At 40.8% G+C, this 25,672-nt stretch overlaps 1 protein-coding gene across 1 annotated transcript in view; it reads right to left on the minus strand.

Moving 5' to 3' along the window:
• Positions 1-20,080: 20,080 nt before the first annotated feature.
• The window catches only part of FYB1 (FYN binding protein 1), a 102,152-nt gene continuing 96,560 nt past the window's right edge, over positions 20,081-25,672 (minus strand). Inside the window, exon 16 of the mRNA XM_075543011.1 lies at positions 20,081-20,118. Coding sequence (XP_075399126.1) covers positions 20,081-20,118 — 38 coding nt within the window. The remainder of the gene's footprint in view (positions 20,119-25,672) is intronic.

The raw sequence follows: 25,672 nt of genomic DNA on the forward strand, positions 1-25,672 counted from the left end.
CTCTCTCTCTTCTATATACAAAGAAGACCACTCCTTTCTGGGAAGAAATTCTTGCTTTAGGTATGAAAATCCCATTGATAAAATTACTGCTTTCTTTTCCATTCCACCAAACCCCCCAGAGACCAAAACTTCTCTACGTCTTCCTGCTTCGAACTGGGCAAGGTCCCAACCGCCAGAGAATGCTAGAGAAGGAATCCCATCTGTTATATGCAAAGGTTTGTGTTTTAGCCTCATCTCCTAACTCTCAGTCCATGGACTTGTTTTCTCAAGATTAGGTGCCGTTCCAGCTCTGTGAGTCCCAATAATGCTTGCCATTAGCGCTTCAATGCGTAAAGAGGGTCATTTGAGTAATTTCTATATTGTAGTTTAGCTTGAATCAGATCTGTTTATGCCAAGATATTTTTTACCCCAACTTACTTACCAGTTTATGTTGTATGTCATTTGAACACAATTTTACATCAGTTTTTTCTTAAAAAATATGCTAATAAGAAAATCTTTAAGTTAGCTGGGTAAATTTACATATATAAAATGCATTAAGTCAAATTAATAATTATTTCTTGAAATATGACTATGTAATCCTTTATTCTTGAACAATTGAAAATGAGCAGATAATCTCTTAATTTAATTACTACTTCAAAGTCCAGCTTTTCTTTTATCTGTTATATTTTGAGGAATATTTCGTTACTTTATACAAATTGTATCTGATATTCTGCGTTAATATTTATTATCTTTGTAAACTTCTATTTTGTGCTTTTATTTTTCTTCAGTAGCTCCTTCTTATGAGAGTTCCATGAATGATAATTTATTCTTTTGCTTCAGGACCATAACTATAAATTATTTAAAATTAATTATTGATTCCCTTTAGGTAATGTATTGATTTCATTGAATTCTTTAAATGCTCAGAGACTTAAATAATCTTGCAAGATAGCAAGCAATGCTCGGCATAATATAGGGGAGATATGGCTGGTTGTGAAGTCCTAGGAATGGGTATATTCTAGGACTCAGTACCTGAGGAATACGAAAATTAGCCAAAACCAAAGCCAGATTACTGCACATATTAAAAACAACTGTCTTCTTCTGTTAATGTTATAGTATACTTTTAAATATAATTCATGCTTTTGATTCTTCTAAATACAAGTCAATTATTTTGAATGAAGCAAGACTTTTTTTGTATCAGTCTTCCAGTATACTAAGAATCATTTAAATAAACTGATTTAAAAATAATTTCAGACCTTTCCCTCGGAACGGCAATTGTAATAACATGTGTGGCAGGCAATGGGAATTGTTCTTCATAATCATTTCCTTAATTTTCACTAGTAAAGCCCACTGTGCTCGAGTTGATTCTGACTCATAGCAACACTGCACGGGGATTCCGAGGCTGTCAATCTTTGGAGCAGAGCACCTCCACTTCCTCCCCTGGGGCAACTGGCGAGTTGGACACCGTGCAGTGAGCAGCTCACCACTTAGCTGGCAGTGCCATCAGGGCTTTGTAATGTCCAGGAATAGACCCCACATTTCAGTTGGGGGATAGCCCACCTGGAAGAGCTGGCTTCTCTTGTACCTTGGTGACGTTATGGACTATATTCCAGTCCTGGGCATGTACTCGGGGAAGTAAAAGTAAGTGACGAGGGTTCCTGTCCACACACGCAAGGGTCTACTCAGAACAAGACAGGTTTCATCCTGTATCTCTGATCAGTGGGTGGTGGCAGGCAAGTTCCCTCAATAATACAATTTGTCATAGTGTCATGAGCGTGCCTTCAAGGCAAGGTCCAATCAAAAAGGGACCTCTGGGATCTACCGGGCCAGTTAAATTCAAGGTAAAAGATCAACTTAGAAAATGACGGTTACTTTAAAAAAATGTTGTTCATCCAAAAGGGGAATCTTGCGGCTATCAAAAGATATATCATCTGGGGTCTTAAAGGCTTGAAGCAGCTATCTAGCTCTGAAGCAACAAAGCCCACCTGGAAGAAGCACACCAGCCTGTGTGATCACGAGGTGTCGAAGGAATCAGGTATCAGGCATCATCAGAACAAAAAATCTTACTAGTGTCATCCTGGGGAAAGTACCACCCTTTTGGTCGCACACGACTGAGTGTTCTAAGGAGTGTTTGTGTTCCTGTCTGGAATTAATCGTGTGGGCTTATTATCGTTCGGCTGAAAGCTGGGAGTGAGTTTGGTTCCGTGGCTGAAGGTCTCTAAGGGCTGTAGTTTCGGGGGCCCCACTGATTTCTATTACACCAGTAAAGTTAGCCTTTAAAAAATGTTTTGAATTTTGTTCCACATTTTTCCCCCAATCTATCCAGGAACTCCACTTTTCAGTATTTGAAAATAAAAACCTTGGCGTATCCTTGACTTGTCTCTGTCTCTCCCCTTCCACATCCAGTATGTTCATTTTACCAGAATCTGACTCCTCACAGCTGCCACTCTTGCTACCCTGGTTCAGGCTATGGTTATCTTATTTTAAATATAAACTGGTTTCTGTCCTTTTGTCCTTTATTCAGTTTATCCACATCACAGCAGTCGGTGAGACTATTTTCAATATCAATCAGATCATATCACATTGCTGCTCAAAACCACCAGCTTTGTCTCACTCATGATAAAAGTCTAACTCCTTTCAAACCGAGAGGATATGGGTGCGAGAGCAAAGTATAGCAAACAAATTAGATGGCCCCTGGATATCATAAAGACTATTGTCTGGGGGTCTAGAGGCTTGTTTTTAAGCCGGCAGCCGTCTAAATGAGATATCAACTAAGTTCACATGGAAGAAGCACAGCATCTGAGATCCAAGGGTCATAAATTATAAAGTCCAAATCTGAGGGATGGAATAGTATCAGAACTTAAATTGTGAGATTCTGGAGTGCAGAAAGCTATGGGTGAGGGTGGAAGCCCAAAATACATGGGCAGGATCTACACAGGGAATGACTCTCCAGTGATTTCCCTCTAACCATATTGAGGGATGGGAACAGCCTGGTTCTCAGACAGAGTATTGGAGAGACGACTATAGTAGATTAAAATGATAACTCGGACTTGAATGGTTAAAACCTTGTCATTTGATCTCCCTTTTGATACATTGTGTGCTTGATATGGTTTTTAATATTTTCTAATTTGCTTCTCATTTTAAGGTTTCTCTCTGTTGTATTTTGTCATCGTTGGTAGCTTTCTTGACTCTCCGCTATGTATTTATCTTTTTGGCATATGAAACCCACAACAGGTGAAGCTATAGAAAGAATAACTATGGCAGGGACGGTGGGGTGGAGGGCGTCAGATGGAGTTGATATCAAGGAGTTCAAGAAGGAAGAAAACATTCTGAAACGGATTGGGGTAGCAATGGTACAACATCGCTGGATATGATTGATCGATGGACAGTTATGATGTCTGCATTAGCTGCTCATGAAATGGAATAAAAGGTCGAAGTCCTTTCGCTGGCTTCTCAAGTACTGTGCACCTTCTTCCCACCCGCTTTTATGCTCACATCTCTTGTGAACTCTTCGGCTGGCTCTCTACGCTTCCGCCACACTCACTCTTTGCTGTTCTTCAAATATGCCAGGCACTTCCAAGGATGCGGACTTCCTGCTCACACCGCCTGGAATTTGCTCCTCTAAATCTTTGTTTGTACGGTTCACCTGCCCTCTGTCCCCCATAGTTCAGGGGCACTTTCTCACTGAGCTTTCCTTGGCTAGGTTCTTCAACTTAGGGTGTCTGTCTGGCCGAATGTCAGTTTTCACTGACTGGAGTGCTAGCAGCACTTGTTGTCTGTTTGATCAGTATCATCTCCTCAGTCTTCACCAATGTCTTGGCTGTTAGCTGTTCTCAAGTCCATTCTGACTCACGGGCGCTCCGTGCAACAGGACGGAGCACCTGGCTGGTCCCCACCATCCGCACAGTGGTGGTTCTGTTGGTCCCTCTTGGCGCAGCCATGTTCACGGGTCTTCTTTGTCTCTGCACCCTACTTTATCAAGCATGAGGTCTTTTTCCAGGGACCGGTGTCTCCTGATAACATGCCCAAAGTACATGAAGTCACATCATCTTTGCCTGAAAGGGGCATCTGGCTGTACTTCTTTTAAGACAGATTTGTTCGTCCTTTTGGTGCCTCATGAGACAGTGTGGTGGTTACAAAACCTGCGGTCAATTTGGGACTTGAGAGGATTAAGAGTGAAGGGGTGGAGTCTAGTCTGTCAATTGAGTCATAGCCAATGAGGCCTCTGTGTGGGCATGGCCTTCTCCTGAGAATTCCGGGAATCCTGGCATTTCTTCCTTGGAGATGGGAGACACTGCTCTCTCTCTGCTCAATTCCTGGGAAACATTGCAGCTGACAAAACACATGGAACTACGTTAATGCCGTGAACTGGAGAAGCCACATGGATCTACCCTGATGCACCCAGACCTCTGAAGCTGGAGAAGCCACATAGAAACCCCTGCCAACGCTGAGATGCTTACAACGCCACAGGATCCAAAGACTTTCCACCCACCGGCCTGTGATCTTCCTGCATTCATTGTCATTGCATGTGTTTCGTGAGTCTGAAGAGGACTTTATAGATTGGTATCAGGCATATGGGCTAATATTGGACTTATGGCCTTGGTCTGGCCTGGGTTGGGACACTTTCTTAATGTACAATTAACCTTTATATAAAACTCTTTCTTGGGGGAGGGAAAAAAAAGGAAAATGAGCTGATTCCAGGAACCCAAGTGGAAAGCGAATTTTGAGAATGATGAGGGCAACGAATGTATAAGAGTGCTTTGCTCAATTGATGTATGTATGGATGTGATAAGAGTTGTATGAGCCCCAATAAAACGATTCATTAATAAAAAAATTTTTGATGGCAAAAAACAAACAAAAAACCCTCTCTCTTATACACATATGACTATGAATTTGTTTCTCTTGTCTACCCAGACTAACACAGACAGGGCAGGTACTTAATATTTGTTGAATTAAAAAGTAAATGAATCACCTTGAGCTAAGTATAATCCGTTGGAGATAAGCAGGAGAAGGTGGTGTGGTGAATAGTTAGGGAGGACACTGGTATTCCAAAATAAGGGAATGGTGCAAAAAGGACCTTGCAGAAAGTGATAACCTGACATGTTAGAAGAGGAGATCAAAGCCTTCTGTGCTTGAGCGCAGGAAGGAGTAGGGTGGAGTAGATTGGAGAGAGAGTTGGGGAAAGCAATGCTTGGTAAAATTAGCCATAATTATTTTTAATATAATATTTTTATTAAATATCCGATATATAGAGAATTTCAGGGACCATTCATTTCCAACTCAATGAATTTTCACACAAGGAGAGAGTTCATATCCTGGGCACTCGAGTCAAGGGCAATCCCTGCTCCCAGTGTCTCTCAAGCAGTCACCCTCTCTCCTCCAAGGCTAAACATCCAATAACTGAACATATTGTAGATTATTTCTTGCTTCTGGTTGAATGTTTTTTAACCATTTCAACTTTAATTACGTTCATCATGTTGTACAACTATCACCACTATTTTTAATTAAAAAATAAAAAACATATTTATCATATCATTCCATAGTTTAATCATGCCAAGCAGAATTACACAATTGCTACCACAGTTTCCAAACATTTTTTTTCCTACATGGACTTCTTAACATCATCTTCCTGTCAACCCTCCTCCACCACTGTACCAACCGCCCCCTGAAGCCCTTGTTATATTTGCTGTCTCTATAAGTTCATCAGTCCTGGGTTTCATATTTCAAAAACAGAAAAGCATATAATTCAACATCAAGAGGGTGACCTCCAATGACACGACATGTCTGAGATACACCCTAATATGAACAAACAAAACAATACTAACCAAAAAGACAGAAAAGTTTGGAAACCAGATCAGGTCCAGCATGCATCATAGGAGGGATATTCTAAGAAAGTTTTAACTGTTCAAGTCAGATTTATATCTCCGACCATCTATACTCATCTCTCCAGTGCTGTTTGTTTAGTGACCATTTTCCTTCTGTTCCTCAATTGTAGATAGAGGGAGTTCTCCAGAGACTTCATATGGAGTTTCACAAATGAGTCTTGGGTTCCCACTCTCATCCATAGCCTTCTGTACACCGGAGTCTCATGATTTACACTCTGGTCCTAGACTAACCTTTGGATGATATGGTATACCATCCTTCGGTGGCTTGATGATGGTGTGCTTTTTCCATGTGGACTTAGTTGACATCTCACTTAGATGGCTGCTTATTAGGAAACAAGCCTTTAAGACCCCAGATGCTATTTTATTAATAGCTGGGTACCATTTACATTCTTTGCCACATTTTGCTGTAGCACCCATGTGTTTTTGTGTTCCCTTCCTGAGGGCAAGTATCGAGCAGGGCCATGATGTAAGAGCTAATTGTTCTTATCTTGGAGCTAGGATTTAGTGTGAGCCCCAAACCCATTGGTTGAATGTTTTTTAAGTGCATAAGTGCTCTTTTGTGTGTGACTTCTTTCATTCAATGTTGTTTGTGATTGAGATGTAATCAATTAATAAAGCCCATTCTAGCCATAATTCCTTATGTGATGCATTATAATTCAAGACTCTATATGACAAAATAATAATTTATAAATTATCAAGGGATCATGAGGGAGGAGGGAGCGGAGAGGGAGGGGAAAAAAGGATTGATGCAAAGGGCTTAAGTGGAGAGCAAATGCTTTGAAAATGATGAGGGCAAAGAATGTACAGATGTGCTTTACACAATTGATGTATGTATGGATTGTGATAATAGTTGTATGAGTCCCTAATAAAATGTTTAAAAAAATGACTCCATACCTGCTGCTATAATCTCTTTTTGGAGGGTGTTCTCTGTTCAGAATAAAGGTAGTGTGGCAGTTACATAATCTACTGTCAACTTGAGTTAAGGGGTGGACTCTAGCCTGTGAATCAGGTCATAGCCAGTCATGCCTCTGTGTGGTCATGGTCTTCTCCTGAGAATTCTGGGAACTTCTTCCTCTCTGGAGGTGGGACACACACTCTCTCTGCCTTCCCTTTCATGCTGTTGAGACACTCAGAGCTGGGGAGACACGTGAAGACCCGTGCCAGCGTTGAGATGCTTCCACGGCCACTGGATCTACAAGACCTTGTACCCACTGGCCTGTGATCTTCCTGCATTCAGCATCATTGCATGTGCTATGTGAGTCTAGAGAGGAAGTTATGGACTAGTATCAGACATATGGGTTAATATTGGATTTATGGACTTGATCTGGACTGGGCTGGGATGTTTTCTCAATAGACAATTGCTCTTGTATATAAAGCTCTTTGTTATACACATATGAATAACTAAGACTTTGTTTCTCTAGTCAGCCTTGGTTAAACACAGGTGGGATGTATCTTTAGACTCTAGCACTAGAAGATTTGACTTAAGTTACACCCTTTGTTTCCTTGGGGGTATGGACAGCTAAAAGCCACAATCCACACTTACACCAAAGGCACTCCCTTGCCTACTGGAGCCACCTCAGACAGAGAGCAAGCCCATGGCTCTCGGAAGATCGTGTTGCAGATCTCTGAAGTGGTGGAGGCTGAGACCAGAGGCACCAGAGACGACGGCATGGAGAACTGGGAGAGAGCAAGAGGAGCAAGATGAGACTATGGCACTGTGAGACTAAGCAGCAGGCCGGCTTCCTCGCCCACGGGCTGACAGGCTGTGGACTGGAGAAGGGCTTTGCTCCTGGAGAATAGGGGTTGCTATGGACCAACGACTGTAGTTTTACTGCTTACTGATCCTGAGTGATGGTCACCCAGTAACTTCCCCAATAACCCCTCGTGATTGGGAATATTGGCTGGGAGTTGCGTGTGGCCATTGCAATGCATTACTGAGCCAGGTTCAGCAGCAGGGCTCCGTGGGAGGAGCAGCTGGTGTCAGACCAGGTAAAGGATGAAGCTTGGAGGCATGTCTAACCCCACCTCTGGGCAATAGGGAGGCCAGAATCCATCACCTGTGGCCTCCCACGCTGGGTACTGCAGTGAGAAGCAGTCATATCTTTTGTTTCTTTTGGGCTCAGTCATTCATTCTCCGTGTTGTGGATGACAGGATCCCCGGTGGCACAACGGGTGAGTACTTACTTAGTTGTTCACCAAAAACCTGGCAGTTTGAGCCCACTCAATGGCTTCTATAAATATTAGCATAGAAAACCATGGAGGATTGAGTTAGTTTATTGTGCCAACCTGGCCAATAAACACATGTGGGGTTAATTGAAGGGCGGAAGGATAAATGACAGTGAGCCTCACCTTTCTAGTTCTCGGGTCTCTTGCTTTAGTTGGACCAGGGTGCAGCTGTCTTAGTTCCCTGCTTCAGCTGGCAAGGCCCACTTCCTGCAAGACATCCCTGAGGAGAAACCACATGGATCTACCCTGATGCAGCCCTGCGTGCTGGAGCAGCTGTGTGGAGACCCCTGCCAGCACTAAGATGCTTACACATTCACTGACTCGGCTTTCCTCCTGCAGTCAGCATCATTGCATCTGTTTTGTGAAATGGAGGAGGACTTTGTGAACTGGTGTTGGACATATGGATTAATGGGTTCATGTTGGACTTGTGGGCTTGGGATATTTTCTTGATGCACACTTAACCTTTATATAAAACTCTCTCTTATACATGAGTTTCTGTGGATTATTTTCTCTAAAGTACTCAGACTAATACAAGTGCAGTTGAATTGATGGAATCTAGCAACATTATTGATGAACATTTGTGTTTTAAGTTTTGAGCTATTTCCAGTTGGAGTTAAAGGATGCTCCTTCACACATTCTCGTGCATGCCTTTTTGTATACTCATATCTGATAGATATATATCAGCTATATACCAGTATATCAAATGCTCTTGGAGATATATATATATATATGCAAAAACAGCCCCAGGAATTATGCATCTAGTTGCCAAGTAGGACAGCAAATGAGGGATTTTGGAGAAGTCTATGAAAGCCACCACCTCTATGAAAACTGTCAGCTAGACAGGGAGGGAGACGGAAGCTTGATGGTAGATGGTTAGTGAGGTCAAGAAGTTGCGATGGGACTCAAAGTGGGAAGAAATTTAGGATGTTTTAGGACCCGTTATCCCGCTCTGTGTCTGTCTCTCATTATGTCTCACTGCCATGCCTCTCTGAGAGTGATAACCCTGCTTTGGTGTTATCTCCCAAATGCTGCACATTTTCCCATTGGCCAATGCTAATATTTGTGCTTGCTGTTCTCCTTGCCTGGGATTCTGGGCAGTGTTGTTTTCAGACTGCATTGAGAGTCCCACAGACTAGTCTCACTTTCAATAATTTGCTAGGAGGACTCCTAAGACTCAGAATCTAATTGTACTCACAGATATACTGCATTACACAAAGGGCATACACAGCAAATTACGCAAAAGGAAACAAGGAGTCAGATTCAAGGGAAACCAGGAACAAACTTTCAAGAATTTTCTTTCAGTTGAGTCAAGGTGACTGCATTGAATTACCCCAGCAATGAGTTGGGACAACATGGGTGAAATGTTGTTGATCAAGGAAGCTCATTAAAGAAATGCCCAACATGTCTCTCTCTTCTCTTCTCTTTTCTCTCTCTCAATCTCTCTCTCTCTCTCTCTCTCTCTCTCTCTCTCTCTCTCTCTCTCTCTCTCTGTCTTTTCTGGGCGCTGGTCACATACATCACCTCTGCCTAACAGACAACACAATCAGTCTCCCAGAAGGGAAACAGCTGCTCAGCATAAACTGTATCTTTTCGTACACACAGGTTACATGCAGAGAGCCTCTTTTATAACTTTAGCCCTAGATTCTTTGAAGCCAGCCAAAAGTCAATCTTGCAAGCAGGCGTTTATAAAGGTTTTTAAAAGAGGATTTTCATATTCTCTGGGAGGAAAGATAGAGGACAATGAAATACAATTGGGATAAAGCACATAGGAGCTTCAAATATATTTATAACATTTTATTTAGTGATGCAATTAACTAAAATAAATAACTAGAAGATGGAAGGACAACTCTTAAAACTATTATAAATAGGAATCCTTTTAAATGCTCAGTGAAACAAGGTTGGCGACAATTTATGATGAATGAAAAAGGTCATTAATAAGTCTAAGTTTATTCTCACTAGACTATTGTCCTACTTGTTCATGCCTCTTATTAATTTTAGATTTGACTCTAAATGGTTTCATCTGTTTTGAGTAATCATATTTTACCCTTGAAGGATTCATGCTTTGATAAGATAAAGAAACATATTTTTTCCTTAGGTTTTGAGGTAATTTGGAATTCCTCCCTTCCAAATCTTTTTGTATGATAAATGAATGTTGTTAGCTTCTACTGAGTCAGTCCAACTCCTAGCAGCTCCATGAACAACAGAGCGGAGCACTCTTCAATCTGGGGCCACCTTCACAATCGTTCCTATGTTTGCGCTCCTTGTTGCAGACTCTCTCATTCCGTTTCACTCAGTCTTCTTCTGTTTTGTTGACCCTCTATTTTACCAAGCATGACACCCTTTGCCAGGGACTAGACCCTCCTGAAAATACATCCAAATATGGATTAATCTCACTTCCAAGGAGTATTCCGGTGGTACTTAGTCCTGGACAGATAGGTTCCTTGTTCTGGCAGTCCAACAGTTACTTCATCGCCCAGGGCATTTGGAAAACCAAGAAAAAGTGCCAGAGGCAGCCCACAGGATTAAAATCTTCCTGGTAGATTCATCATCCACTTATCCTTTCAATATTTTTGAGATAATGAAAACCTATTAGTTGTCAAAGACCATGTAAAGTATGGGAATAAAAGTGCAGGTCATACAGGGTCTTTGCTTCCTGGAAAGTCTGCCTGATGATGTTTATTCCATCTGGGGTTCAAAGAGCAGGAGCAGAGCAACCCCCTGGTCCTGGCTAGATTGGCTGAATGAGAGAGATGTCACTGGGACAGAACCCACAGCAGGAAGAAAGGGTTTAAGAAGGAAAGAGAATGAGTTCCATTCTAAACCCTATGTCCTTGGGGAATAGACATCTAGAGATGACCTTAAAATAATTGTAGCAGAGACCAACTCACAATAAGTTAAATAATTAATAAAACATGAGAAGGTAGCAAAGGAAGAACACAAAGGACGAACTACAATTGGGATAAAGTATGTAAGGCCAGAGGTTCCCAAATCAGGGCATCAAACTTAAAGAGAGTTAATTATAAATTGAATTAATTCCAAAAATTCCTTCCTCAAAGATTGATTCAATTGATCCGAGGAGGACGATGTAAATTTTTACAAATTGGTCAGTTGCACCATCTTCATTACAGATCTCCTAAAACGAAGACGTGCAGATGGAGTGACACCTACAACGATTGTATTCAGAAAACCAGCACTGTGAGAGGACGTGGGGAGGGAGCCAGGGAAGACAGGAGGAGCCGTCAGCCCATACTGCCTATCTCCTGCCCAGTGAAGAAGAGAGGGAGGGGTGGGCAGGGGAGGTTTCTGGGTAGGGTAACAAAATTGTGAAGGCTGTCAGGGTGTCCTCAAACCAAAGTCTACCACCACTGGAGTTCTGGCCTTCAGCATCAGGCCTGCTGTACTTTGCTGTGCTCAATCACTGGCTGTGGGAAAAGTGACCTTGGCTCAAAGGTGAGAATGTGGATTTCGTACTGTCTTGCCTTGGGCTTTGTGCAACAAGCTCCCTAAAGTTGGAAGACCTCAAGGCCAATCTTAGTCCCTACCTGCGTCCTGTGTCCTACCATTTTAAGACAATGGGATGAGAAATGAAAGGGAGGTCAAGGCTCTAGTTAGAGAAGTATTTGCTTTTAAGACAAAGGTTTACATTGTTCATCAAATAGGGAGAGCTTTGGCATAATAGTAAGAATAGGGAAAGGTTTTGCATAATGGGAATTAAAGGTAAAGGAGTGTGAGGAAAGAAAATAGAGGGAGGAGCTGAAAGAGAAGACAAGTGAGGGGGAGGGAGGAAAAAGGAGAGAAAGAAATGTGGAAGGAAGACAGAAGAGAGTTAAAAAAAAAAAAGGACTTCAGAGGAGGCAGGAAGAACTGGGGCCAAGCATTTTGAACGGATGATTCTCTGCAGTAGTGTCTGGATATAGGCATGACCGAAGGTTGTGGGAAACAGTATTTGGTCATCTCAAGTTCTATGATGAAATATTGGGCACTGATGGAAAATTTGACCTTGAACATGCAGCACCCCATCCTCAGCCGAAAGCAAAAAGCAATAAGGATGGGTCTGGAGAACGACTTTTTAGCTTTGGAGTCAAAGGAAGAGAAAGGCTGACAGCCACTTTAAAATTCATTTAAATAAAGTAGTGGATGGTATTATTTTCCTGTAGTTCCTCTAAAAAAAATCCATATATAAAATTATAGCAGAAATAATAATTAGGGTGTTTAAATGAACATTTTAAATTTGTTTTATGTTAATATATTCCCCTGCTGCATAAATCTTTCATAGGTATCTGTTTCTTAGTACATACCAAAACTCTAAAAATACTCCTTGGTATAATTTGGAATTATTTAAATTGACATGGCATTGAATTTATGTGTCTTCCATCATTAAAAAAAAAAATCACTGAAAAGATATTCAGTGCTACTTAATGTATGCATATGTTGTCTACTTAACAAAGCATAAACAATTTTGATCAGGCAATCTTGTTTGGTATTAAAAGAAAGTAATTCTACAGGCACATACTCATTTACTGTATCAAAAAGAAGATGTGATATTAATTTTTAATAGGAGAACTTTTAAATCAGTGGTATCTAATCTGGAGGTCTCAGATGATCAGAATCTATAAATTAAGCAATTTTAGTTGATGAGGAGCTAATTCAAATTTCAGAGCACCCCATTAAGTTCCCAATTGAGGCATATGAAGGCTTTGAGTTATTTTACAATTATTTGAATTGTTTTAATTCCCTGGGAAACACTTCAAAAGGCCATTGGGCTGAGCAACATTAAAACACAGACATTGCAAGAATCAAGGGTCATTACTTAATTAGTATATTTTAGAAAAAGACAAAAGATTAAAGCATAGGGTAGAATGATCATTAAAGTTGGGAGTGAAAATATTGGGAAAACAGGCTAATCACACAATTTACAGGTGAAGAAATGGAAAGGATAAATCATAAACAATGTTACAACATAGTTTATTAGTAGGGGAGCCAGTATTAGAGTTTGCTTATTTTATAATTTTGAAATTACTTTTAAAAATACCTAATAGGATATTTTCTTGGGGATTCAGGTTTTTCATTTTACTTCATGGTGTTTAGTGTTCATAGTATTTGAAACCCAAATGTTTTGTATTTTGCTTTGGGGACAACTTTAGGCATATGTATGTATCAAGAGGGAACCACTATAGTGTAAATAGTAGGATTTTTTATTTTTTAATTCTTCTGCTAGACAAAGTTGTTGTCTATAAAGTTGTTAAAAATAAGGAAAACAAAACCTTTAAGAGTCTTCATAGTCATGATATACCATAGAAGCCTAGTTAATATCAGGGTGCATTCTTCCAAAGTGTAAGGTAGCCCCTCACGTGTATCTGCTCTAGTTACAATAGAACTTTAGAGGACAGAGTTTAACCGTTAGAGTATCAATCTGCTAAAAACAAAACAAAACACCAGTCATTTATACCCTTCTACAGTTTTATCTTTTAACATTTAACATTTATACTGACTTGATGTAAAACATTCTTATAAAATAATTAACATATTCAAAATTAACAAATAAGGACACATTTTATACAAGAAGTCTGCTACAACTATGGTTTTGGAAAACACATAAGCAGAAGAGATAATAGCTGTACCTTTTTAACTTTTTTTCTCATTTAAAAAATAATTTTATTGAGGGCTTATATGACTCTTATCACAATCCATACATCCATCCATTATGTGTCAAGCACATTTGTACATTTGTTGCCCTCATCCTTCTCAAAACATTTGCTTTCTACTTGAGCCCTTGGTGTCAGCTCCTCATTTTTCTCCTCCCTCCCCACTCCTCCCTCTCTCATGAACTCTTTAAATTTATAAATTATTGTTACTTTATTACCTTTAAAAATTTTAATCTTTTTAGCTTTTCCCTTCATCATAACTCATATAGTACAGAATATCAGATATTACCATGATCCTAAGAATCAGCAGTAGCTTTCTTCTGGTGGAATGTTTAAAAATTTTCTGTCATCTATTTTTAAATTTTTCTTCCTTTTTTTATTTAGACAGGACAACCCTTCTCAAATGAATGCCCATTGGTTTGAAAAGAGTGGGTACTCCCCAGAAGAATTTATTTCAATGCACGGCACTGAATCTGCAGCTCTGGGATAGGAACATATATGATCAGATAACACGGGAGCAGATAAAGGGAGAAGAGGAGAGAGTGGAGCACATCCTGGCCCACCAGGCTGTGAGGACAATATTCGCAATTAGAGCAGCCAGTCCACAGAGAAGACCAGATGGCCGGCCCCACTATGAGACATGACGTCACTCACTGACCCATTAGCCCTACAGGGGACAACACCAGAGACACAGTGTGGGAATTGCGCCCGATTTGATCCCGCTACACCAAGGCAAAACACTAAGGGGGTGCAACAGAACAGCAAGGGAACGGAGTGGCGAGTTCTCCAGGGAATGATGAAGGTGGACTTTGGGGCCAGGGCGTGGTGCCCCAACAGACTGGACTGGAAAACACTCCTAAAGGTCAACAAACAGTCCTTGAACTAACTACAAGCTTTTCGTTCTTGTTGTGTTTTTTTTGTTTGTCATTGGTCTGTTGTTATTGTTGTAGATTGTTGCTTGGTTTTGCTCTGTCTTGTTTTTATGCATGTTATTATCTCCGCAAGTCTGTGTAAATAAGATAGGCTGGATGAACAATCTGGAGGAGAAAACAATGGGACCGATAGTTCCGGGGGACATGAGAGAGGGGGATGTGGGGGGAAAGGTAGTGGTGTTAACAAACCTAGGGGAATTGTTGAAACCCAGGTGGGAACTGAGCATGATAGTGGGACGGGAGGAAAGTCAAAGGAAATAGAGGAAAGAGCTGGGAGGCAAAGGACATTTATAGAGGTCTAGATAAAGGCATGTGCATATGCAAATATATTTATATAGGAGGATGGGGAAATAGATCTATGTGCATATATTTATAGGTTTAATATTAAGGTAGCAGAAGGACATTGGGCCTCTACTCAATGCAAGAATACTTTCTTCTATTACATTGGCATTCTATGATGCTCACCTTCCCTACACAACCACTGAAGACAAAGCGGGTGAATAAGCAAATGTGGTGAAGAAAGCTGATGGTACCTGGCTATCAAAAGATATAGAGTCTGGGGTCTTAAAAGCTTGAAGGTAAACAAGCAGCCATCTAGTTCAGAAGCAACAAAGCCCACATGGAAGAAGCACACCAGCCTGTGTGATCACGAGGTGCTGAAGGGATTAGTTATCAGGCATCATCAGAACAAAAAAATCTTATCATAGTGAATGAGGGGGGGTAGTGCAGAGTGGAGACCCAAAACCCATTTGTAGGTCACTGGACATCCCCTTACAGAAGGGTCTCAGGGAGGAGACAAGCCGGTCAGGGTGTGATGTGGCAACGGTGAAACATACAACTTTCCTCTAGTCCCTGAATGCTTTCCTCCACGCCCCCGCCTACTATGATCCAGATTCTCCCTTGCAAGCCTGGCTAGGCCAGAGGATGGACACTGGTACATATAGGACTTGGAAATGCAGGGAATCCTGGACAGATGATCCCTTCAGGACCAGTGGTGTGAGTGGCGATACTGGGAGGGTCGAGGGAGGGTAGGTTGGAAAGGGGGAACTTATTACAAGGATCTACATGTGACCTCCTCCCTGGGGGATGGACAACAGAAAAGTGGGTGAAGGAAGACATCAGACAGGGCAATATATGACAAAATAATAATTTATAAATTATCAAGGGTTCATAAGGGAAGGGGGAGCGGGCAGGGAGGGGAAAAATGAGGATCTGATGCCAGGGGCTTAGGTGGAGAGCAAATGTTTTGAGAATGATGAGGGCAATGAATGTACAAATGTGCTTTACATAATTGATGTATGTTTGGATTGTGATAAGAGTTGTATGAGCCCCTGATAAAATGATTAAAAAACAAAACAAATAAATCAGCTCAAAAGTAAAAAAAAAAGAGTGGGTAATTTTCAACTGATCATACATAATTGTAGCCAAGGCAGAAATGGGATAGTAAGTAATTTTTTCCATTCCATTAACCCAGTCTTCTGAGATGTTTATTAAGCAATCACTCTCTAAGTCAAACATTTCAAAATGTTATAATCAGAATTTATTAACAAATTGTAATAAGTAGATTGTAGCCTTCATTTTCTATGACATTACAACTCGGTCTTCATGTGGGTGAATAGTGAACAAAGTGGGATGATGAAATATGAGTGCTAGTCATTGTCATAGATGCAATCTGAAAGAAAAAAAACACGCAAAATGTAACAAGATAAAAGCAACTTGAATTGGAAATGTAGATGAGTACTTCACATACTCTCGTGGTTTGAATATTAAAGAAGCAGATCTCATTCAGCTTGTGATGAACTAGTTAAAGAGAAGGTACAGTACTAGTCCTTAACGTTCATTGTTCGATGCATGGTTTCCACAGAATTTATTCTCTATTGACACAGCAATTATTTGATCTCATCTTACACTGAATTAAGTGTAATTTGGGGTAGCAAACATCATAAATTTGAAAGGAAATTAAATGGCACCTTTATTAACATTATGCTTTGTTTCAGTTGAGATGAACTTTCAGAGCATGATTTAGAAATATACTTCATAATGCTGAGAGGAGAGTAGTTGGTAACAGAGGCACACATATTTATGTGGATGAAAGAAGAAAAATCCTTATATTCATGGTACAATGAAAACTCACCATCTATTTTTATATTTCTGTTCTCAAAGACCATCAATGAGTTTCTTTCTTGTTTTCCAGTCTCACGTGAACTGTCCCCCTACACGCACACGCACACACACACACGCACATGACACTCACACACACTCACTCACACACACATGCACACACACACTCACACACACAGCCCCCCACACACACTCACACACACACACTCACACACTCACACGCACACACACATGCACACTCACACACACATGCACATGCACTCACACACACACACGCACACACACACACAGGCCCCCCCACACACACTTACGCACACACACACGCACACACACCCCCACACACTCATGCACACGCACGCACACGTGCACATGCACACTCACACACACTCACACACGCACACACACTCACACACACGCACATGCACACACATGCACACAGGCCCCCCCACACACTTACACACACACACTCACATGCACACCCCACACACATGCACACGCACACGCACGCACACGTGCACACACACACATGCACTCACACGCACACACACGCACATGCACACTCACACACGCACATGCACACACGCATACACTATTCTAGGGCATTTGTCACTTTGTCTTTCCTCAGATGGTCCAAGTTCTGATCAATTTGGATTCAAGTTCTGATCAATTTTGAAGGCTCTTATCAATCTAACAAGCTCTTTCTAGTGTTTGTGAAGACTAAGTTAATGAATTCACAGTTCCCGTTCTCTGTGGGGGCTGCTAAATGAGACTTACCCTCAGCAATATCATCATAGATCTCACCATCACTGTAAAGGGAGAAAAATGATCTTTAATCGCTTCTTAACATGAACACAATACAAACAACAAAAGGGAAAAAAGATAGTGATTTTATATAACCGAATTAAGGCAACTTGATGTATTTATTAGTGGACTTTTTCTTATAATTATGTTAATCTGTCTAGCTCGCTCACTTATTTTATCTTTCATGCTAAAACAACCCCACACTGTATTCTGTACTAGGTCCATGGGGTCATTGAAACTCACCTAAAAAGAATCGACCAGCTCCTATTTCTCCTTTGCCCTTAATACGGGTCTGGCACATGGCTGCTTGAGGAAGAGGGGTGTATGGGACTTGCTCAACACCAGTCATGGTGCCATACTCTAAGGTATGTCTTAATCCAAATTGTAACAATCTATTTATATCCATTAATGGGAGATTTCTGCTTTCATTTGAACTTCAAATGCTGAAATAAGTAGAATAACAGGTGGCCTGTTTCAAATTATATACATATTACTTCTAAAAGGCATAAATAGTAATTATTGTATTCGTAGCTCAGATAGGGCTATTAGGGCATTTATGCTGTATAATTCTTTAAAATATTATATATGATTATAGGCAGCATCCAGGAGGTTAATTTAAGCGATGCTGGCACATTTAACACTTGTCAAGGCCTGCGTTTTGGTGCCGGAGTCTTGGTGGGATAAGTTGGGTTGCTAAGTTCAAGGTCGACAAACCAGTTCAAGGTGCAAACCAGTCAGTAGCTCTGAGGGTGAAAAATAAGGCTTTATGCTAACATAAAGATTTCCAGCCTTGCAAACCCACAGCGGCAGTTCTCTTCTGTCCTAGATGGTTGCTATGAGTCAGAATTGATGGGTGGAAATGGTTTTTGTTTTTTATTTCAGTACTTCTGTGACATATTCTCCTCCATACAGAGTCCCTCCTATGTATGTATATATAAACTTACTGTCATTGAGTTGATTCAGACTCATAGTGACCCGAAAGGACAGGGTAGAATGCCCCTTTCAATTTCCAGACTGTAAATCTTCACAGGAGCATTTTTTCCCTCTGAGGAGTAGCTGGCAGGTTTGAACTACTGACCTTGTAGTGATTCAGTAAGCTACAAGGGCTCCTTATATATCTTTATAAGGGAATGTGGTTGAATAAATCACAGACCATAACTTCAAGCAGTTTCGAATCTAATAGGGCAGAGAGTATGCTTATAGAAGTAATTTAAACAGAAAATATTTTAAATATTGACATAGCCTTACACTTTATGACAGGGTTACAAAGTTCAGAAATGTATGGTGATGTTGCCTCTTGGACAGATATACACTGGTTCCCACACTCTCTTGGAGCTTTGATTAAAGAGCCAGAAGCAGGCCATTCAAAGTGCTGCCAGCCTCACCAGATGCTTCCATCCTTTCTCTGACAGCATGACAGGGCTTGGCTAATGAACCTTTTATACAAATGCAGAGGATAGGTTTCCCATTATTTGTCCAATGGGCATTTATTAAATATTTGGTTGGTGGTGAGTCTATATTACTTAGAGCTTTAGAACATATTTTCTAAATCGTTGCTTAATCTTCCTTTAATAATCACTGATGAGACCCCGTCCCATAATTTGCCATGCTTGCTTTACTGGAAATTTGTATTTTTCATGGAATGTACAAATCTATTAAATTCCTAGGCCTACCACCATGATCAACGTGCTCAGGGAAACAAATGTATTGGCATCATTTTCCCTTTGAATCAGCTAGTTGGTTCTCAGAGTACTGCCCAGTATTGCTCTTTCTGACTGGTGTCCGTGCCGTCTATGGATACATTGTTGGGAAGTTCTGCATGATTTTTTCATCACCCCGCTGAATTCCATCCATTGGCATATGACCTAATGTTTGAGTTCATTTCTGAAGCTGATTCACGTGTAAGACAATCCTCTAATGTTCCATCAGACGCCAATTCACACTGGTCCCAGGCTGCGTCAATGCCTCATTCATAGGAATAGACGCATCATTGACCCTATCTTTTCGGGCAGACTTCCAAAAAAGGGCAAGTTAATACTCTGTGATGCCTGGAGAAACACCCTCAATTATGGGCCAAACGAGAAACCGTTAACAGGAGAGATTAGCACCTAGAGTGTAGACACTAATTGGTCCGTGATTAATTCAGTTCCACCAACTGCATTTATCAGCACGTAAAATCCAAAGTATTAATGGAAGTGTTCGTAGCTTTGACTTGTCTGTGTACAGTATTTGCTGAGTGAAGAGACCAGTGGATCCTAAAACTGTGAACCATATACTCATGAATGAAGAGAGTTTCTGGTCTATTTAAAAGATTGCCACTCTGGAAACGCTGTTCTTTACTATCGGTATTAGCATACATATTGACAGCACCATATTGTTTTCCAGTGTGTTTTAGATAGGCCAGGAAGTTCTGTTAGTTATGCTCTGTTAGGAATTATCTGTAGAGAACAGCACAGCCTTTTTGTTACACATGTAGTAGTAGAAGAAAATGAACTTACGTGTCTTCCAAGTAACTGCGAAGGACATAGCCATCTATGAAGGGAAAAGGAAACACCATGTTAACACGCAGGATTGAAATTCCGTTCATATTTCTTTTAAGAACTGAAACATAAAGAGAGTGAATCTATCTCTGAGTGTGACCCTTTTTTATTGCTTGTATCCATTGTTCTTACAACGACAATAGCAAACTGTCTTCTCTTGTCTGCTGCGAGTCACGGCACACAGTTCTTTCAAAGCGTAGCCCGTTTTCGTCAAGGAACGACTCACACGAGCCAGCTTTAAGAAGATTTTATGAGTAGGTTTCCTCCAAGACCCCGAGGGGCGCAGATAAGTGCTTATTATTAGTCAAAAGGTTGTGCACCATCTACAGTCACCTTGGGAGCGGGTTTGGCGTTCTACCGATGGGAACTGCATACATGAGGTTACCATGAGTCAGAATGGACGACACAATGTTACTTTCCAACTGAGATTATACCTAATGGAGTCGTTTTTGTACTTAAAATGCCATCAGATCTAATACTTAACCTTTTCTAAGTTGTGTTGAGTAGAATCAGAGCTGTGTTCAATTGCTAGGCACTTTGGTTCTTTGGAGGAGTATGCATTGTAAGTGGTTACAAAATAACCCTCTGATATTCAGTGCATAGTATCTCCCTCTCCTGGTTTGTCATGGCATATACTGTTGACATTTGAATGTCTGGTCTCTGGTGAAGAAACATTACTGTTTGGTTGTTCTATCTTTTTAACTCCTACCCAGAGACTGGAGTGGTAGTCTGAAAAAAAGACACGAGGATTCCAATGCGTGAATTGATCCCTTTTTTGCTAATCTGCAGGGTATAAAAGTGAGCCATTTCAGAAGCAGAAACCATCAAGAAAGAAGAGTGACCAGCAGAATTCGCGTGAGATCCCTGCCCGAAGTGGTGGCAAGAAAAGCAGCGGGACAGTGGTGTTAAGACCATGAGACAGAGCTGGACAGAGGAGCTATGCCAAGACCAGGAGGCAGAACACCTGGCTTCCTGATCCACAGTACAAGGATCGAAACCAAGGGGTTACGTAACTGAGAGGCTGAGGACCAGAGAGACTTTGTAGCTGGCATGGCTGAGAAGAGGCACTGTTGTGGAGGAAACTATATCCTTAATGTTTCCTGATCCTAACTTATGGTCACCTGCTAAGTTTCCTAATACACCACGGCAATCATGAATATTGTCTGTGAGTTTCATGTGGCCACTGCACTAGGTTATCAAGCCGAGCACAGGAGTAGTGTTGGAGGGCTACTTGGTGTCTGCATAGGGTGAACATGTTAGCAGGTGGAGGCATGACTGACCTCACAGGACTCATCCTCAGGCAGATGTGGAGTTGTCTTCTCCCCTTTTCTGAAGCTGGAGGTGGTCACATACGGCCTCCCTGCCACTCCCTCACTGTCTTTCCTGGACCAACATCTCTACTGAAAGACCACGGATGAGGGATTCTGTGAATCCCTCTTAAGGACAAAACAGGTGTACTGGATGCAGGACAGTAGAGTTTTTGTGCATGTTCTATGTTCTGTGTACAGGACATTCCTTAAAAAGTCATGACTGTTTTCTTAAAAAACAATCACCTGATATCTAAATATTACCAACCTTTGAAATGAGGGATTTTGTGCTGACTCCTGAAATCTATTGTATGCTTGATGAGTTAAAGTTATCTTTACATCGTGGTGATGAAGGCACAGCCATTTTGATCTATTTAAACCATGGAATTGTATGGTATGTGAAATATATATCAATGAAACTGAAATAACTTTACAAATAAAGATAAAAAATGATCTTTAAATATTTTTAGTAAGGAAGTCACAAAATGTGTCAAAAGGTGAAAGCCTAGCAAAGCAATATTTGATTCACAGTACTAATAATTGGATTATATTACATTATCCTTTTATATTAATGACAGCAAAAGTTGTGACAAGTGGTAAGATAAGACAACTAAAAGTGGTATCTGTGAACCCTGAGCAGCCTTTGATATCATATTTAATTCATTTTGTTAATAGATACTCATCTTCAATTCAAGTACATTTCCACAATTTAATATCATTTTGAAACAGGACATGTGCATCTCTAGGAAATTCAGTTTTGTACGTGCCTTTCAAAAGAGACATTTGTACCGCTAACAAATTTAAAGTAAATCATTGATTTTGTTTCAGTCACGGTAACAAATCCATGGTTACTTCTATCAGTTAGAGGCCAAAAAAAAGGAAACGTTCTTTTTCATGAGCTAAAACAGATGAATCCTGCTTTGAGAAATGGGTGCTTTGTCATTCTCTCTTAAATGAACTAGCAAAGAAAATACAAGAGTAAATATTCCTATGATTGAGTCATGTTTGTATTAATAATAATTGACAAATGACCGAGGCCAACTGAAGTCTTCACCAGCGACAGTAACTCCAGGACCAGTTGTTGTCATCAATTGCTGTGCACCCCCTTGTGTGCACCCGTGGAACGTGCTTGGAAGGCTATGACCTCTCAGAAGCAGATCACCAGGGCTGCTTCCCAGACACCTTTAGGTGAGGTACTGCCTTTCTGCTGTAGTCAAGCGCTTAACCTTTGATAGCCAAAGCATGTAACTATTCACAACCATTCATATCCAAAGACTTCTCTTTTGTTATTTGTTATTAATTGGGAGCTAATACATATATCATTCAGTCCATAGTTCCGTCACAAGCAGCAGAATTGTACAGTTGCTACCACAGTCCGTTTCCAAACATTCCTTTTCTTCCTGGGCTCCTTGGCATCGTCTCCCCTTTACCCCCAAAGACTTCTTAAGAGTCCTTTGTAAAGGACTGAAATGAAATGACAGAAGATTAGAGAAATGCATAAGAAACTGTTAATGGGAAGAGACTAGACTCATTCTGCATCGAATCTATTTATCTTGAAAACAGAATCCTTATAGTTGAAGACAGATAAGCATCAAAACAAAGAGAACACACATGCCATTTCGGGAAGCTGAACGATTTTATTGTCCTATGATTTTAGGTAACCCACTTTTAAACTCAAGTGGCTGAGATTTCATAATCCCCTTCTGACAAAACAAAACTCCAAACCCACTGCCATTGAATTGATTCTGACTCCCAGGGACCTTATATAGGGCTTCCCTGAGCCTGAGTATATGGGACCAGAGAGCCTAACCCCTAGAACTACCACCAATGCTCCCTTACAGATTTGTCATTAAAAAACAATTTTTTTTCCTTACGGTTTTATAGACCTGGGTAAAACATCATGTGTGACCAAGGTCTAAAACAGAGATGATCAAAGCTAATAACTCAATATCTACAGCATAGCTATCTCAATTTGAACATCCCTTTATTCTCACACTCCAGCTACATTCACTTCTGTATCTTGCCTATCTGAGAATTTTAAGGTCAGCTTTCTCTGTTGATGAACACCCCAGATGTTTTGTTGTATTTAATTGTGTGTGTGTGTGTGTGTGTGTGTGAGTGTGTGTGAGATACGGTCCATGCATCTCGTGTGGGCCTGGCCTGGCTCCGCGCTGCTCTACTTTAGCTTCCCCAAATGAGGTGACAATGTTCGACTTGTGAGTTCTGAAAACATTCTTGCAGAGAATTTTTTTTTACAGGTTTAAAAACTATTAATGCAGCAGTGGATTTGCTGTCTGGTTCTTTTCAAAAACTCTCAGTTAAAACCTCATTCTATTCAAATGATGACTCACAACAGTGTCAAAACCAATGACTTACCATGATTTTTTACATAATCTAGGCATTATTGTTTCTATACCTTGATTTATTTTGAAGACAGAAAAATTTCTCTTCGCTCCTATGTTTCCCGTGTGTTAATTGTAGGGAATGTCAATGAAAAATGCAAACAAACAAAAGAACAAACAAACAAAAAATGCACAGTGCTGCTGTACCGTGTAGCCTTGCCGTATTTCAGGAGCACTCCCACATTGAGATTGCCGGCACAGCAGGGAGGCTCTCAGACAATATGAAGCTATTACTTGGCACCCTCAAGCTCATCGAGCAGAACACAGTGGCTTGAAACAAATGTGTTGAAATATGTGGTAGGAGACAGCCAGTTGAAAAAGTAACACCCACCCCCCATATGTGCCAATTAATTTCTTTCCCAAACGGTTGCTTGCTACAGTGCAGATGTGTCTCAGGATGGATGACTCACCTTTCAGGAGGGCACTGGGAATGCAAAGTTATCAAGGGAGTTAAAAAAAAAAAAACCACCTTGGAATAATTGGAAATTATGCTTTATTTTCTGTAGTATTTTCAATATTTTAAAACATATTATGTCTGGATAGCTTCATTTGTTCTGAGTAAATCCAGAACTAAAATTTAAAAGCACTCAAGTCGGCCTTAGGTAGTTAAGCCATACGATCAAATGATGTAGCTGGACCAAAGACAGTGGAGCCAGGGCCAATTCCAAAGGGAAATGCCCAGAGTGTCGTAGAAAGAAAGATTAAATGCGATGCACAATACTGAATAGACACGATTATGCTAGTTTTGTAAACAATTTCATCTGCCTCCTTTCCTCTTTCATTATTTCCAGGACTTCAAATCAGGGAGATGGCTTGCCAAAAACAACAACAATAAACCAGACCAAAAACCAAATAAACAAATAACGTGTCTTGAAAATTTTTTCAGTCAGTAGGCATTATTTTATAAATGGGAAAAAAACAGAAGCAAAGAAATGATCAACGGGATTTGAAAACTCTAAAGCTACTTTAAAGTCCCCCTTTCTTTGATATTCAAAGGATAATTCAGCTCTTGCCTCATTCAACACACCGTGGAACATTTTTCTCCAGTGACAGGAGGTGGGAAAACTCACAGCTTTTGAGACACTGAGTTGTGGAGTATGCGCAAATATTAGTGAGAAATTCTAAACATTTGGGGATGTGCCAACAGTACGAAAGCTCTCCACACAGCAGGTGCTTTCACAGGAAACTTGGTGAGACTTGGTCAAATGTGAGAATCACGCCCGTGGAATTGACCGTACTTCACTGAACTGTGCGTTAGCCTCTCATGCCACGGCGTTAGGTTTAAATCAGTGACGGTTTCTTTTCTTTGGTGGACTACACACTAATGGAGGGTGAGGGACGCCATGGGGTTGGACTGCCAGTGGTTTTGCTGAGAATCGGAAGACACAGAAATTTAAAAAAGGGAAAGATTCAGAGGCTGCATGAAGCGAGAGACCTTTTCTCTTCCAATCAGTCACACCAACGCCCCTGTGTCTGACTTCCATCTGGTTATCCAATGCCATGTCCAAATGGTTACATTAAGTTCAGCAAATGGCAAAAAAGGTGCGAGGTGCTGAGTGTGCTGGGAATGCAAGAATGAGAATTTCTTATTGAAGACACTCGTAAGCTCAGCGTCTAATCAGAATAGTAGCTCGATAAAACCACAACAATGACAGCAACTAAAACAGCAGGATGATAGTCTTGGGGAGAGGCTAAGGGTGATAGAGTGATTGGGGCATAGGGTGTGGGGATGCTTTCAGTTGTAGTTGACAACTGAGTTGTTCTTCATAGACAATCAGAGGCATTCCGAGGAGGCTGAAATAACAACGGCAGATGAAGCTGGCACAATTCATTAAGG

The sequence above is a fragment of the Tenrec ecaudatus genome, chromosome 2, assembly GCF_050624435.1.
Source record: "Tenrec ecaudatus isolate mTenEca1 chromosome 2, mTenEca1.hap1, whole genome shotgun sequence".
Classification (NCBI taxonomy): domain Eukaryota; kingdom Metazoa; phylum Chordata; class Mammalia; order Afrosoricida; family Tenrecidae; genus Tenrec; species Tenrec ecaudatus.